General features: G+C 33.2%; 5 protein-coding genes and 1 non-coding gene across 6 annotated transcripts; 5 read left to right on the top strand and 1 right to left on the bottom strand.

Annotated features, from left to right (window-relative positions):
* Positions 1-299: 299 nt before the first annotated feature.
* On the top strand, positions 300-1,676 carry LOC108860175 (transcription factor MYBS1). The gene is made up of 2 exons (XM_018634082.2): positions 300-917; positions 1,026-1,676. Exons 1-2 carry the CDS (start codon positions 529-531, stop codon positions 1,525-1,527), a joined length of 891 nt encoding a protein of 296 aa, XP_018489584.1. The 5' UTR covers positions 300-528; the 3' UTR covers positions 1,528-1,676.
* Positions 1,677-2,083: 407 nt separating this feature from the next.
* TRNAD-GUC (transfer RNA aspartic acid (anticodon GUC)) lies at positions 2,084-2,155 on the bottom strand. Its single transcript has one exon. It is a non-coding gene; the product is annotated as a tRNA-Asp (tRNA).
* Positions 2,156-3,373: 1,218 nt separating this feature from the next.
* On the top strand, positions 3,374-4,642 carry LOC108858234 (protein PLANT CADMIUM RESISTANCE 6-like). The gene is made up of 4 exons (XM_018632190.2): positions 3,374-3,585; positions 3,717-3,788; positions 4,034-4,246; positions 4,372-4,642. The coding sequence occupies exons 1-4, from the start codon at positions 3,456-3,458 to the stop codon at positions 4,455-4,457; spliced, it is 501 nt and encodes a 166-aa protein (XP_018487692.1). The 5' UTR covers positions 3,374-3,455; the 3' UTR covers positions 4,458-4,642.
* Positions 4,643-13,444: 8,802 nt separating this feature from the next.
* On the top strand, positions 13,445-13,750 carry LOC130497636 (protein PLANT CADMIUM RESISTANCE 6-like). Its single transcript, XM_056990594.1, has one exon. It carries the CDS (start codon positions 13,445-13,447, stop codon positions 13,748-13,750), a length of 306 nt encoding a protein of 101 aa, XP_056846574.1.
* A 382-nt stretch (positions 13,751-14,132) lies between these two features.
* Positions 14,133-14,713, top strand: LOC108858021 (protein PLANT CADMIUM RESISTANCE 6). Its single transcript, XM_018632017.2, has 2 exons — positions 14,133-14,339; positions 14,427-14,713. The coding sequence occupies exons 1-2, from the start codon at positions 14,144-14,146 to the stop codon at positions 14,510-14,512; spliced, it is 282 nt and encodes a 93-aa protein (XP_018487519.2). The 5' UTR covers positions 14,133-14,143; the 3' UTR covers positions 14,513-14,713.
* Positions 14,714-15,202: 489 nt separating this feature from the next.
* On the top strand, positions 15,203-15,859 carry LOC130497640 (uncharacterized protein At1g43920, Chloroplastic-like). Its single transcript, XM_056990598.1, has 3 exons — positions 15,203-15,349; positions 15,442-15,638; positions 15,733-15,859. The coding sequence occupies exons 1-3, from the start codon at positions 15,203-15,205 to the stop codon at positions 15,857-15,859; spliced, it is 471 nt and encodes a 156-aa protein (XP_056846578.1).
* Positions 15,860-16,012: the final 153 nt, after the last annotated feature.

Here is a 16,012-nt window from a genome sequence, read left to right on the forward strand (position 1 = left end):
TAAATATTTACATACTTTTCGGATACTTATGTCGGAATCCAAATATGCAATAGAAATCAAAAACATTTTCAAAAAAAAATCAAAAACGTTCTACGAGCTCACTTATCTTTCACGTTAGTTTTCTGATTAAAAACGTTAAACAAAAAGACCAAGTCTCTAAAGAATGAGGGTTAATTTGAAAGAAAAGGGAGAGTGATCGTCAACTACAAGAATCTTATCTTGTGCCTACTCTTTCCTTCCGAGTGACAATAGACAACGAACCCAACTGATTGATGCTTGTGAATAAGTTACTGTCGCCATCAAACCCCTTATCCTGCGCATATACATTACACAGTCCACTTTTATCGTGAGCACCTCAAAAACAAAAGAAGTTTTCACACAAAACTCCAAAAAGCGAAGAATCTGACCCATTCACATACGTTTCACAAACACCATCATGCCCACCACACGATCAAAGAAGAGAGTAAGAGAGGAGAGAGAAGCATAGAAAAGAGAGAGACAGGAAACAGAGATTGAAGCAAGAATCAAATGGAGAGTGTAGCAGTGACATGGAGCAGAGAAGAAGAGAAATCATTCGAGAACGCAATTGCTATGCATTGTGTAGAGGAAGAGATAACAGAGGAACAATGGAGCAAAATGGTGTCAGTGGTTCCAACAAAAACATTAGAACAAGTAAAGAAACATTACCAAATCCTTTTAGAAGACGTCAAGGCAATAGAGAACGGACAAGTCCCATTACCTCGTTATCACAGAGCCGGCGACGAAGCTGCTCCTGAGAACAGAGACTGTCATTCTTCTGGATCATCGGAGAAGAAACCAAACCACGGAGTCCCCGGGACAAATGGCGGCGGAAGAAGTAGTTCAAGACATGAGCAGGAGAGAAGAAAAGGGATTCCATGGACAGAAGAAGAGCATAGGTGTTTCCTTCTTCTTCTTCATCACTTCATCTTAAAGAAAGTAAAAAAAAAAAGATGTTACCTTTTATTCAAATGCTCTGTTTTTTTTTTGTTTTCTTGTTCTTGAAGGTTGTTTCTTTTGGGTTTGGAAAAATTCGGGAAAGGAGATTGGAGAAGCATCTCAAGGAACTTTGTGATCACAAGAACACCAACTCAAGTAGCAAGTCATGCTCAAAAATACTTCATCAGACTTAACTCGATGAACCGAGATCGAAGACGGTCTAGCATTCATGACATCACTTCTTTGAACAATCAAGCTCCTGCGGTTACAGGACAACAACAGCAACAACAAGTAGCTAAACATAGAGCAGCTCAGCCGCAACCACAGCCGCAGCAACCGCATCATCCGGGTGCGACAATGGCTGGACTAGGGATGTATGGCGGTGCGCCACTGGGACAACCAATCATGGCACCACCTGATCATATGGGTTCGGCTGTTGGAACACCAGTGATGCTTCCACCTCCAATGGGAACTCATCATCATCATCTTGGAGTTGCTCCTTATGCTGTACCGGCTTATCCGGTTCCACAAATACCGCAGCAACATCCAGCTCCATCGACTATGCATTGACGACAAGAGTTGGTGAAAACTGACACCACATTTGTAGTGATAACTTGTGTACATTTCTCGAAATGAATAGAGACTGAGAATAGCAATAATGTACAGCAGCGTCATATGTTTTCCCCCATTTCAAGAATCTGTTATCTTTCTTTTTTCCTTCTGAAATTGTAAGTACATTTCTTGAAATAAAGAGTCTGTCTAATAGGAATTTATATTCAAATATGTGCCGAAGTGTGCGATCGTAGAAGAAACAATTGTAAAGAACGGAAGATATTTATGTTGTGATCTAAAGACAGTTACAAAAAAACAAGAGAAAAAAGCAGTTTTTTACGAACTGTAGTTTTCTTCGAAGAGATCCTTTTAAGCTCAGTATCTAATAAGAAACGTAGTAAAAGCATTTCAATCAGTGCTTTTGATTTTAGAATATGCTAAAATGCTTTTGATTTTAGAATATGCTAAAATGCTTTTGATCAAGGCGTGTGGGCCAATTCATGCCTAATACAGTTAGACCAGTTCAGGCCATAATTTTTTCACTTGTTTCAGAAAATTGACAGAAAAAAACAAACGCCGTTGCCGGGGATCGAACCCGGGTCACCCGGGTGACAGGCGGGAATACTTACCACTATACTACAACGACTTGATGTCCAAACGGTTAAAAGCCTTTAATTTTAGTTGTCAATTATTACTTGTTTGCACCAAGTCAAGAGTCTTCTAAAATAAGTAATGATTGACCATGTGCGAGCACAATCATGTTTAGCATTATCAGATGACAATCTAGTTTTCCATTGTCAATAGCAAGTTGAGTTTTGTTTTCTTCTCTTTATAGATAGTAATTTTTTTTTTTAAGTGCTCACCAGAATAAGTCAAACAATATTTTAAACCCACTAATGTTTAGTGCCATTTCCCCCCAAATTGAAGTTTAATTAGTTTGTGAAACAGCTAAGATAAAATTTAAAAATTCATTCATTGTTGCGAATATTGGTATCAACTTTGATCTTTCTCAAAGATATTACCAAACTATTTAGTTACAAACTTGCTTCTTCAGATAAGAACACCTTTTGAATGGCGATATCCGTGGTTTTAAAATATTTTAGCATATGAGAATTATTCTTAGTAATGTAGGGATATCACCATTCTTTTTTTTAAGTTCCAAAAAAAAAAAATGGCGATATCCGTAGTCCGTACATTACTAAGAATAATTCTCATTACTAATATTTCAATTTCAAAACGATTATCTATTCGTATAAGCCAAGTTATAATAATCTTAATTATATAGTCATGGAGATCCAAATCAGATATGGTCTTTCTTGAATGCATACATTATTAGTATGTTAAAAATAAATACCAAAAGTTCATTCGATTTTCAATTTTAAATATGCAACAACAATAACAAGATGATATTCCACGCACCAGTGTACTAGCATGTTTGTTTTTGTTGCAGTTCTTCTGCAAATTGCAAAAGAGGGTTTATTAAAAATGATTTTTTTCTGTTTGTAATAAACTCTAGTTTCGTGATAAAAATGCAACCAATTTTCTTGAAGACGCTTTAGCTAGATGGTGGTCAATTCCTGCAAATAGGTTTTAAACTTCGTTAAAACAGAATTGTACACTCATATGGTAAACGTTGAAATGATCGTGATAGCATAGCTAGTTTCATTAGTAAACCTATACAAATTGAAATATTAATTATAACGAATTCAGTATATATGTATTGTCATGTTGTATGATAGAAAAGGTACAAAATGTCAAAACACAAGTTGTGACGAAAATTTCAAACTAATTTCAAGCTGCATAGAATTGACCGTTATATAAATTAAAGCTCGAACAAGCGTTTTATCACAATACAGTAAAAGAAGAAAAACTAAACTTAGCTTTCAAAAAAAAAGAAAAACTAAACTTCGTTCCTAAATCCTAATCAGTTATCTGCAAGTTCACAAATGGGTCGACCAGACCAAAATCCGGTGTCTCATGCACAACCAATCGGAGTGCCAATGACCGGAGCCGCCAGCAACCAACCATCAAACTGGACTTCAGAACTTTTTGATTGCATGAACGACGGGGAAAATGGTTAGAAGTTTCAAAAAATATATTTCAACCAAGACATTTGGTTTCCGAATTAAGTTCATTGGTTTTTCTTGTCGCTCCACTGTTAACACTTACATATTATTTTTGTTGCCTTTGATGTGTTTTCGAATCAGCTCTCATCACATGTTTCTTCCCGTTCATCACGTTCGGACAGATTGCTGAGGTTATCGATGAAGGCGCAAGCAGTAAGTAACACCGGACATGTGTTTCACTGTAGCATGCATTAATATAGATCAACGATATTGTGGAATTAGGGGATCAACACTTTCATGATGACAAAATTCTTTCTAAATCCCCATTTATGTTTAATTCATTCACACTAAAATGGGGATCTATCATTCCGGGACTTTTTGGAGACTTAATAGCGATCGTGTCATTTTATTGTGAGTATTTTCATTTCACGGTTCTGTGATTTTGTGTCATTGCGCAGGTTGTGGGACGAGTGGAATGCTGTATGGCGTGATATGCTGTCTATTAGGGATACCATGTGTTTACTCATGCACATTCCGGACCAAACTCCGAAGCAAATACGGGCTACCGGATGCTCCGGCTCCAGATTGGATCACCCATTGCTTCTGTGAATATTGTGCACTTTGCCAAGAATATCGTGAGCTCAAGAACCGTGGCCTTGATCCTGCCATTGGTAAAGCTGACCATATCCTACCTCTCAAATAATCTTTTTTTTAATATTTTGAATCTTGTTTTTTTTTTGTTTGGTAATGACGTAATGCTATATTGACTTGGTATTATATATCTTGGTTTATTTAGGATGGAGTGGGAATGTGCAAAGGCAGCGAATGGGTCAGCAACAAGAGATGATGGCTCCTCCCATGGGTCAACGGATGATGGGTTGACTTGGATGTTGTTGTTTTCTCCTTAAAATTTACTCTTTTTCTGGTCAAGAAACACTATTCTCTTTAATAATGGTTTTTGTCAACCTTCGATAATGTATTTATTTGTGTGTATTTTTTCCTTCTTCCTGTGTGCTCATTTATTATTTTACGACCAAAAATAAATGTCAATAGGGCTTCGTGTTCGTGGATGGATACAACTGTTTATATTCCCTGTTATATACTAATAAGTCCACTTGGAAACACAACAAACCATTACTAAGAGCAGTGCCGGCCCTTTGTTTATTGTGGCATAAAACCTTTGTTTATGAGTTAAAACCTTTGTTTATGAGTTAAACGCTTCACCCCTGGAAACGATCAGATCGTACGCGTCCTCCTATGGGTGGCGTAGTATAATCTCTGCTAGATCTCTGGTTAGCAAAGGACTAATCAAAAGGGTGGGATCAGGGACATCCATATCAGTATGGCATGATCCCTGGCTCCCAACCACTCGCCCGAGACCAGCAAATAAAAAACAAAATGTTCTCTTACCGGATCTTATGGTTGATTCCCTCATTGATGAAACAACGCGAACCTGGAAATCACATACTCTTCAGGAGATAATGGAACCCGAGGATGTTAAAATTGTAGAGAGTATACCTTTAAGTAGGATACCAAATAATGATCGAGATGGCTGGCACTTTACAAAAAATGGCAAATATACGGTAAAATCAGGATACCAAGTGGAGCGAACATATCCTGATATAGAAAGAGGGACGGTAGAATTCGGACCTACGGTAACTGCTCTTAAAGCTAATTGTTGGAAAGTGCGCTGTCCGCCCAAGATGAAGCACTTTCTATGGCAAGTTTTATCGGGATGTATTGCAGTGAAGAAAAGTCTAAAGGCAAGGGGTATTAAAGGAGATATACGATGTGACAGATGTGGAGCAGAAGAAGAGTCTATAAATCATGTTTTCTTTGAATGCCCACCGGCAATCCAGGTGTGGGCACTATCAACGATCCCAACGCATCCAGATCACTTTCCAGGACAATCTTTATTTGTGAATATGGATTATTTATTTTGGAGGGTTAAACCAACATTAGAGGAGCACCATTATGCGTGGATACTTTGGTATTTATGGAAAGGACGGAATAGTAAGGTATTTAGTAATTTGGACACGGACCCACAAGAGACTCTCCGCCGAGCTATGACTGAATCTTTGCTCTGGAAGGAAGCTCAACAGGAGATTGCTCAGCCCCAGAATCAGGTTACAGAAACGACTGGAGCAGTACTACCGACTAGAGCGGGACGATGGTGCTTCACGGATGGATCATGGAAAGCAGAGGATACTTTTTCAGGACACGGATGGTACAGTACTTTGGAGGGTTATGAAGGTTTACTGGGAGCTAGGAATACGAGGGCTAGTCAATCTCCATTACATGCCGAAGTTGAAGCCCTTATTTGGGCGATGGAGTGCATGAGGAATTTACGGCAATATAACGTTACATTTGCAACGGATTGTTCTCAATTGGTGAAGATGGTTTCGGAACCAGAAGAATGGCCGGCGTTTGCGAGTTACTTAGAAGACATCAAGAGTCTGAAGAGAAGTTTCAACAGCTCAGAGATTATCCATATACCACGGACGCAGAACAAAAAGGCGGATAGCTTAGCACGCAGTGTGAGGCAACAAACGTCGTTTACTGTCCATATGGATACAGAGCACCCAGTTTGGTTTACAGAGTCCACATGAGTCTGTAAAATGGTCGACAAAAAAAAAAAAAAAAAAAAAAAAAAAAAAAAAAAATGAGTTAACTAATTACTCCCTCTGTCCCACTTTATATGATGTTTTAGGTTATTTCACATAGATTAAGAAAACACAAATTTTTATGTAGTTTATCTTGGTAACATAAAAATACATTAAATAAAACTAGTTTAACCAATAATAAAAAAGTACAGTATTTTATAATTGGTCATAAAATTCAAATCATATTAAATTCTACCTAGATTATTGAGAACATCACTTAAAATGGAACAAAATAAAAATCCTAAAACATTACTTAAAGTGGGACGGAGGGAGTATATGTTAAGTAAAAATATTTAATGCTAAACCTTAATAAATTTATAAATAAAACTACACTATCACTTTCATAACTTTTGTGCGAAAAATTAATCACAATATTAAAAAAAAAACATATTCTAAAATAAATGATATCATCATTTTGTTGGTTTCCAAATAAAAAACAATAAAAGGACATTAACAACTTTAAAAAAAATATATGGAAAACATAAAACAATACAAAGAACTTGTTTAAAATACTTAGAAAAGAAAACTTATTAGCTTTAAGAAAAACAGAAAGAAATTCATGAATTTTCAACATGAAAAATAAAATGTGAAAAAGTTTCTCTAAAAATGAATATTAAATATGAATTATATATCTAAGACTAATTTTGATTTATATAGACAAAATTATAATGAAAATAAAAGGATAATACTCAACTTTAAAAAATAAAAATATTTAATATAACTATTGATAATGTTAAACGGAGACAATGCTTACTCTATTATGTTTCAAGGGAAATACACGAAAAATTGTAAGAAATACCACAAGTAAGTACTATTTTTCAAAAATATCACCAGTCAGGAAATATACTAACATTTGAGTTTATGATTTAGTGATTATTGTTTAGGGTTTAGTATTAAGGGGTTGGGTTTATAAATATTCTAAATATTTATAAATTAGTTTGGTCTTTTTATCACAAATTTAGAGTATTTAATTTTGGAAATAATCATTCATCAATGATAAATTTGAAAAGTGGTGTCAAACTTGTGGTAGAATTGAAATTTTGTCGAAATACATGCATTGAATTATTAATGATAATCTTCTTTTAATAACTAGGTAAGGAAACCGCATGATATTGTGAGGGAACTCATTTTATAAAAATAAATTTATTAAATTTTAAAACTTATATTTTCATAAAAATTGTTTTACATTTTTATAAAAACAATTTCTGTATCACAATATATTTTGGATGCATCTATATTATTTATAGATGCTTTCAAATTTTATACTATTTTAATCTTAGATTATAATTCAATATAAATACACCAATACCAATATATATATATATATATATATATATATATATATTACTAGTTTAGATTATTTTGAATTTATGAACAAACGAAACCAACCTTGATCAAAATAATCTGCACCAAAAAGATTATTATAAACCATACATATAATTAAAATCATATATTTAATTATATATATACTATAAAAATAATTACCCAACAAACTGAATATCTGAATAATTTTAGATAACTTAGAAGATTCTTTAAATATATAAACATATATCAAATGAGAGAAAGGATAACTCTTTATAAATATATGAAGTTTTACGATGCAAAATTACATTCGTAGATATTTTGACAACCTCTTAAAATCTATGTAATTTTAAGATAAAAGATACAGTATTTTGTGAGATCATATTATTAATAGTTATATTTCAAAAGACATAGTTATACTTCTGATCATGTATGTTCCATCAATACAACTTTAGACATTAAAAAAAAAATAATGACCTAGACATTTTAAAAAAACTAATGAAAAATTTAAGATGAAAAATGCAACCTTTCACATTTATTGGGATGCCAATGAAATAATAAAACATATTCTTAAAAGAGAAATTGCACCCCATACACAAAGCTTATGCCGTAATTAAGTGAATACCCTAAATCCTACACCATGGTGCCTTAGTTAATAGAAAGCAAACTTGTCACATCTTACATAGTTTGCTAATTTCATCATTCTTTTTGTGTTTAAACAAATTCACTCTTCTTAAAATGGTAAAAACATATTTACAATTTTCACAATCTCTTAAAGACCATTTCCAATTTTAAGCATGAGAGATGCATTTTATGATGATAAGATATATATACATATTTACATATTTTTACAACCAATTATAAATTATGATTTTAGGATGAAAAAAAACATTTCATTATTAAGAAAATGCATTTTTCAGATCAAAAGGCACTCATCTCTTAAAAAACATTTCACATTTTAGCATTTAAAATACATGTTTATGATGATAAGATATATATATATATATATATATATATATATATATATATATATTTACACATATTTACAACATTATATAACATTGCATTTCTAGGATGAAATAATATTTTATCACAAGAAGATGTACTTACAACCAAATGAATTGACGGGAAAACGGTCGGTTATTACCCAACATATCGCGATATGTTCAATTCATACCGGACTTATGTGGTTGTGCAAAAACATACATGAACTTTCAAAAATTTCAAATAACATTTTATCATGATGACAAGATCTATATATATATATATATATATACAACATTTTTATTCTTTTGGGGAAATCATACATCAGCCGCCACATCACATGCCACATCATTTATTTTTTCTGACGTGGATTATACATGAGGATGCCACATGCATAATATTTTTTGGAAAAAAACTCAATGGTCGTTTTATAAAGATAACTTTAAAGAAAACATAAAATTTTATTATTTAGTAAAACTAACAAAAATTAATTAATTAAATATTAATTTTATATAAGAGATACATTTGTAAATGTTTCGATCCCATCACAAACCGTCATTTTAAGAGTTATATATGTGTTGTAATGATTCAAATTCAATGCTAATGTTGTAGTCGTATTATTCTCGATTATTTATGGTTATTTTTAAATTTTAAGAAAATTATAATATGTTAAACTAAATTCTTTAAATGTAAATAACAATCCATAATTAATAAAGCATAACAAGACCACGACACTAACATTAAATTTGAATTATTACATATAATACATATATAAAGTTAATTTTACTAAATAGTTAAAATTTAGTAAGAAGATGGTTCGAAGTCACAATCACTTCTAAGAGTTTACTTACTTTACACCATTGTATAGTTTCATTCTTTAAACTCTCTATTTTCCTGTAAATGCATATTATTTTACTTAGATCAATATATTTCATATTTCATCAAAAAAATAATAAAAATTTTGAAACTTTATATTTTCTAAAAATTTACTTTTATAAAACGGCTATTTATCTTTTTCAAAAACAAATTGTAACATGTGGCATCCTCGTCAGCAAAATTAGCTAATATATCATCTACGTCATCAAAATTAGATAACTACTTGATATTTGATGTGGCGACTAGTGTATTATTTCGCCAAAAATAAACATCAGATATGTTATCTGAAATTTTCAAAAGTTTAGGTATGTTTTTCACGGCGATATAAGTCGTGTATGAATTGAATATATCGCGATATATTGGGTATGGAATGATGATTGTTTTTCCATGAATTGACTCAACTATTTTTTTCGTCAACCTTTATATTAAAAGCCCAAATGGCATTTTTTCTTACAAATGGAATTCAAACCCATTACAAATATTGAGCCCAGTTAAAACTCTATTCTATATGAAAACAATGAACAAAAGTGAGGCAGTTGTCCATCCAGTGTTTCATTCTTGTCCTGACTGGCTCCACATGTCGCTCGAAGGGAAGGATTGCATCTTCACCGGCAATGTCACTGACTTGAACTCCGACGAGTTGATTCCTCCGGAATACGAAGAACAAACCCAACTTTAATTCCATTTGTATGCTTCAGTCTCTCAGTCGATGTTGCCTATGAGAATCTCTTTCTGTCTTCACTGGATGTGAATATCTTCTATTAGAGATATATTGGGCCGGAAGATATGTATCTTACGGACCAAAATTGTGAAGCCTGTGAAACCCATGAAGAATCTCAAGACTAAATGGAAAAACTTGAAAACAAGTTAATCTCAAGATATCCTTAGCATATTTACATTTAAATGTTTAGGAAAGTTAGCACTATCTAGGGTTAACATTATGTTAATGTTAATGCTATATATATGCATATTGTATTCTCATATTAACATAACACAATAATATATCTCATTCTATTATACTTTACATGGTATCAAGCAGTTGAGTTTTAGGAATCAAAATTAAAGCTTCCGCAAATTTTAAGATTCGATGATGCTTATCATCGTTGGTGTTGGCGATGTTGAAGAAGATGATGGTGATACCTACGATGAAGACGACGTTACCGCATGTGTTTGAATCGTAGGGTTTTGGTTTTAATCTAAGCTAGTGGCACAGTTAGTATTTTTAGGTGTTACGTCTTTACGTTTCTAAGTCAATGGTTTTATTAATATGGTTTTGAGTTCACGTGTCTTTAGCTAAGTTATAATATCATGTGGAGATGTCTAAGAGTTAACTGGAAGATTCTTTAAAGGTGATTCTTGTGCTTAGGTTTGTTCATGAGTTAGTTTAAGAGATTTATTCTATAGTTTAGAATGTCTCAAAATTTGTTTTGATACATTACGGAGAAGTTCTAGTAGAACGTTCAAGTTTTAGGTCAATTTGTTTAGTCCAAGTTACAGACTGTCTGAGATAGAACAATTGTTTTTGGAGCTGCAGTTGCGTCCACGGGATATATTCCCATTGTCAAGACTAAAACAGAGCTGAAGTTTTCATCCCTCCTTGTCCAAGTTGAAGTTTATTCCCGAAGGAATCTACTAATTTGTTTTCCTCGACATAGTGTCCACGACATACGTGGTCTGTTTTGTGATTGCATATTTGTGTGTTGCATCCCACGTTTGTCGTGCGGGGGAGCATTAGAGATATACTGGGCCGGAAGATATGTATCTTACGGACCAAGATTGTGAAGCCTATGTAACTCATGAAGAACCTCAAGACTAAATGGAAAAACTTGAAAAACAAGTTAATTTCAATATATTCTTAGCATATTTACTTTTAAGTGTGTAGAAAAATTAGCATTATCTAAGGTTAACATTATGTTAATGTTAATGCTATATATATGCATATTGTATTCTTATATCAAATACAACACAATAATATTCATATTCTATTTTACTTTATATTTTCAAGAAGCTTTTTGATTTAGGACACAACCATTAACAGAATGTTTGTCTAGAGAACAAACTCTGTCTTTTTTTTTAAGTTGTACCAAACCAAAAGCCCACTTGTAAAAACTCAATTCTTCAAATCATCCGAATAATTTACCAAATCTATATGAAGCAAAGATCGATTTCTTCAAACTTGAAGATCGAGCATGACCAGATAAAGAAAAAGAAAAATGTAGAGACAAACAGTAATATATGTTGAACAACGAGAGATGAAGCTTAACTTGAAAATTTTATTCAACTTTAATTCAAAACAGAAATTTGATATGAGTGATAATCAGGTCTGTTTTGATTAAAGCTAAGCACAACAAAATCGCCTAACGAAAACAAGATCGTCTACACGAATGAAATTTACAACAAAAAACAAAAGAAAAGATGGTAACCGGCGGCAAAGCCACTAGTTACCGAACGATAATCTTTGATTTAGAAAATTTGGTGTCGAGAAACCTTCTCTCTCTAACTTGTTCTACTTTCTCTATACCAAAAAAATAGAGCAAATTAGAGAGAGAAGGTTTCTCGACACAACTATTAAATTTATTGAAAAACATGTTTCAGATATTTTAGTAATTTTTTTAACTAATTTAAAAAAAACACATCTCTTCAAACAAATACATTTTATAGATGATGTTGGAAAGACACGTATAATTTGACAACGTCTTTTCAACTTTTAGGATGAAACAACACAGTCTTTGACATCAATTGAGATTGCTATTAATCTCTGTTTTTATGCTTGATCTTTTAAAGAATTTTTTATTCCAATTTAAACTTTTAATTTCCAATAGAAAATTTATTAAGTTTTTATGCTCTTTGACCATTTATATTATTAAATTTATTTTGTTATTAGATGACGTTTACGTTTAGAGTCATCCACATATATTAAGAAAACATTATTTTTCTTAAATTTTCTGTACAAAAGTATTATTAAGTATTCACCTAAACTTAATTTAGATGTCAAAGTATTGGAGGAATTGTGGCCTTCTAATTTAGATGTCAAAGTATGGACTAAACCTTATGCTTTAGAAGAAGAACCGGGTCTGGCTAAGAGATAGACTCTAATGCGAGAGTGTTTTGAATCTATCCCATAGAAAATAATGTCACTCTTTATGTAGTATCCTCGCTAATGAGCTCCCACGTCTGCTTTCTTTGGATCTCATTGCATGCGACGTTTAATGTATTAATTTTGAAAAAGTACTTTAAAAAATTGCAAAATCTTTTTTTTTTTGTGATTTGGGCTCAGTCACACAGTACCGTGATCCGTGAACCACCTTTTGATAGGTCGACCATCGTTTTATTACGGCAGCTCAACACGTTTGACCCTATAGTTTTTTCTTAAATCTTACAACACACACCGTAGTATAGTGGAAATCAAGATGCTATAATCATCCCATTCACAAATCGTAACGTCTTCCTGATACACCAAAATCATCACCCATATAAGTGTTAGCCATCATAACTCCATGCTCGTCTAAATGTGATTCTGACATCACCTGTAATGTTCCTGACCTGGTTTTGATGTCATTATTTTTCCTATTAATAAGTTATTTAAAGGCATAACATTGCCTTGGTCCTCAATTAAACATTAAAATACATAACATTCTACGCCAAACAAGTTCTCTCGAAAAGGCTTTGGCGTGTTCATATGCCCATTTTTCATAAATAATGGGGGTATCTCAAGAATAGTTTAAAATTCAACAAACAAATGAAAAAGCAATTGTACACCCATAGGTCCATGTTCAAAGAATCGTGACAGTAGAGCTTGTTTTACTAATAAGAATAGACGAATAAAAAATAATAATGAGAACAAAATTATTTATATATACAACATTAATCAAGTTGTATTATAAATAAAAAGTGCAAGATAAAAGTTCAAACTATCTCAAGTTGCATAGGATCACGTTTTATATAAGTCAAAACTTCATTCTAAGTTTCTTTCACAGTGCAATAATATAAGAAAACAAAAGCCTTTATTCCCTCAAACCCAAATTTATTCTCTTTAGTTTACAAATGGGTCGACCAGATCAAACTCCGAGTCCGAGAATGCACAACAACTTCAATCCGGTGTTTCATCCCCAACCTGCACCTGAAGAAAAGCGAATGGTCGAAGCCGAGCAGAAATATCCTAACAATGGTGGAATGGTTAACCAACCAACCGGAGTACCGAATATGGCCAGACCAGCTCAACCTACGTATATCAATCCCGCTGTAATGGGTAACCAACCTTATAGAGTACAAATGGCCCGACCGGTTATCCAACCATCAAACTGGACTTCAGGGCTTTTTGATTGCATGAACGATGGTGAAAATGGTTAGAAACTATAAACTTATCAATTATTTTATGATTAATGGTGCACTTATTGTTACATAATGTTTTTGATCTCCTTAATTGTTTTGTGTTTCGGATCAGCAATCATCACATGTTTATTTCCATTCGTCACATTTGGACAGATCGCAGAAGTTACCGATGAAGGCGCAACAAGTAAGTATATATATTTATGTACACCGATGTAACATGCATATATATAATATATAGAGATTATAATTGGTAATAAAGGAGTCACATAACTAAGTTTTCACTAATCAAAATTTCTTGGGACGCGGTTTATCTTGTCACGAGTCCGTAATTGTATAATTTTTACAATCAAAGCAATATATTTTTGCCTATGTATATGTATCTATGTGTGTGCAGGTTGTGGAACGGGTGGAATGTTGTACGGCTTGATATGTTGTCTGTTTGGGATACCATGTGTTTACTCATGCACATTCCGGGCCAAGATCCGAAGCAAATTCGGGTTACCGGATGCTCCAGCTCCAGATTGGATCACCCATTGCTTCTGTGAATATTGTGCACTTTGCCAAGAATATCGTGAGCTCAAGAACCGTGGCCTTGATCCTGCCATTGGTAATTGACCATCTCCAATTTTGAATCTTGTTTTTGATAGTTAATGTTTAGGTGCCTTTACAGTATATAATATCTTGCTGTATTTAGGATGGAGTGGGAATGTGCAAAGGCAGAGAATGGGACAGCAACAAGAGATGATGGCTCCTCCCATGGGTCAACGGATGATGGGTTGACTTATTGTAAATTTTATTACACAACATCCATTTGTAATATTATTTGTGTTTGTTTCGTTTTACATAATTTATTGTGCCACCAAGAAATAAATGTCAACTAGGCTTGTCGATGACGACTTTCGTGGTATGCATGAACTGATCTCTGTTGTTATGAGAAAATCTTTGCTACAATTTCTCTATATTATCATATCACTGTTACATTCTTTTGAAAATCCAAAAAATAATGTTACAAAAAAAAAAGAAAAAAGAAATTCCGAAAAATAATAAAAGTATTCTTTCTTATATTTTTACTGTAGATAAACACATCAAAGACAAATTCCCCAGCTGAGTCTTGGACTGAATATACCATTTCTTTTCGGGAAAATGGTCATTTAAATCATGAACTTTTTAATTTGGTCGAAAAAAGGCATGAACTTTCTCATGAACCATTTAAAGCATATACTTATTTTGATTAACCATTTAAGGCATCAACTAAGTTCGACAAAGCCAATTTGAATACGTCGTTAATTCCATTAACAGAGCTATTAGACAGGGGTTAATTGCCGTTATTACCTCTGTTAAACACCAAACGATGTCGTTTTAGAATTAGAAAACCCCCAAATCCATATATCTCCAAATCGAAATCCCTAAATCCCTAATTCCCAGAAAGTTCAAAACATACTTTCTTTACAATTTCGTCTCAATTTTCTGATGAGTTCATCTTCAGAGATAAATCATGGGGGAGAAATTCGTGGATTCCCAGTGAAGTGTGAGTGTGGTTTACGCGTAAAGCCTTACCTATCGAATACACAAGAGAATCCAGGAAGACCTTTCTACCGTTGCATAACCAAAAAAGATGTAAGCTAGTTAGATGTTTACGTTATTTAAACAGCCTCTGAGATGTTCTTTATGTTAGTTTGATATTAACATCTAATTTGATCATGAATTAGGGACATTTATTCAAGTGGGTTGAGGATGCTGTGTGTGAAGAGGTTGAAGATGCTATTCCAAAAATCGAAATCATTGGCAGGAAGCTTACTAATACCATAAGTGAGGTAGATGAGTTAAAGACTTTGATTAAAGATTTGAAAGAAGGTGTAGCAAGGAGCGAGATGGAAATAAAGAAGTGGAAAGCGTTGATGATGTTGTGCTTTGTGTGTGTTTGCTTTGTGGTCATTTGCATTGCTTTCTTAATGTTTGGTAAAGCTATGAAAAGCAAGTCTGCATTTACTTCTATGTAGCTTTGATGTTTCTTCTATGTATGTCATGTATGTCGACATTGTTGTTGTCTTTGAGTTTGCATTTGACATTGTTGTTGTGTTTCAGTGCACTAGGTATGGTAATGAGACATTCATGTTTGTTTCATGATTTTCTTGTTGCTAGAATGAGTATTCTGAAAATGAAAACCATATAAGCTAAACATCGATCAGTTAAACATGATAGATCCAAAATAAAACATCAACAAAGCATGATCCACAGCCAAAAGAACTTCAGTTTAAAACAACATTAAGAAAAACAGCA

This window comes from Raphanus sativus, chromosome 1 (genome assembly GCF_000801105.2).
Source record: "Raphanus sativus cultivar WK10039 chromosome 1, ASM80110v3, whole genome shotgun sequence".
NCBI lineage: Eukaryota > Viridiplantae > Streptophyta > Magnoliopsida > Brassicales > Brassicaceae > Raphanus > Raphanus sativus.

Bases quoted from the DNA above. Each gene is read 5' to 3' on its own strand.
- LOC108860175 (XM_018634082.2), top strand. From the start codon at position 529: ATGGAGAGTGTAGCAGTGACATGGAGCAGAGAAGAAGAGAAATCATTC. The intron at 918-1,025 runs GTGTTTCCTTCT...TTGTTCTTGAAG, and splicing joins TGGACAGAAGAAGAGCATAG to GTTGTTTCTTTTGGGTTTGG.
- LOC108858234 (XM_018632190.2), top strand. From the start codon at position 3,456: ATGGGTCGACCAGACCAAAATCCGGTGTCTCATGCACAACCAATCGGA. The intron at 3,586-3,716 runs GTTAGAAGTTTC...TTTTCGAATCAG, and splicing joins CATGAACGACGGGGAAAATG to CTCTCATCACATGTTTCTTC. The intron at 4,247-4,371 runs GTAAAGCTGACC...TGGTTTATTTAG, and splicing joins TGGCCTTGATCCTGCCATTG to GATGGAGTGGGAATGTGCAA.
- LOC130497636 (XM_056990594.1), top strand. From the start codon at position 13,445: ATGGGTCGACCAGATCAAACTCCGAGTCCGAGAATGCACAACAACTTC.
- LOC108858021 (XM_018632017.2), top strand. From the start codon at position 14,144: ATGTTGTACGGCTTGATATGTTGTCTGTTTGGGATACCATGTGTTTAC. The intron at 14,340-14,426 runs GTAATTGACCAT...TGCTGTATTTAG, and splicing joins TGGCCTTGATCCTGCCATTG to GATGGAGTGGGAATGTGCAA.
- LOC130497640 (XM_056990598.1), top strand. From the start codon at position 15,203: ATGAGTTCATCTTCAGAGATAAATCATGGGGGAGAAATTCGTGGATTC. The intron at 15,350-15,441 runs GTAAGCTAGTTA...ATCATGAATTAG, and splicing joins GTTGCATAACCAAAAAAGAT to GGACATTTATTCAAGTGGGT. The intron at 15,639-15,732 runs GTGCTTTGTGTG...ACTTCTATGTAG, and splicing joins TGGAAAGCGTTGATGATGTT to CTTTGATGTTTCTTCTATGT.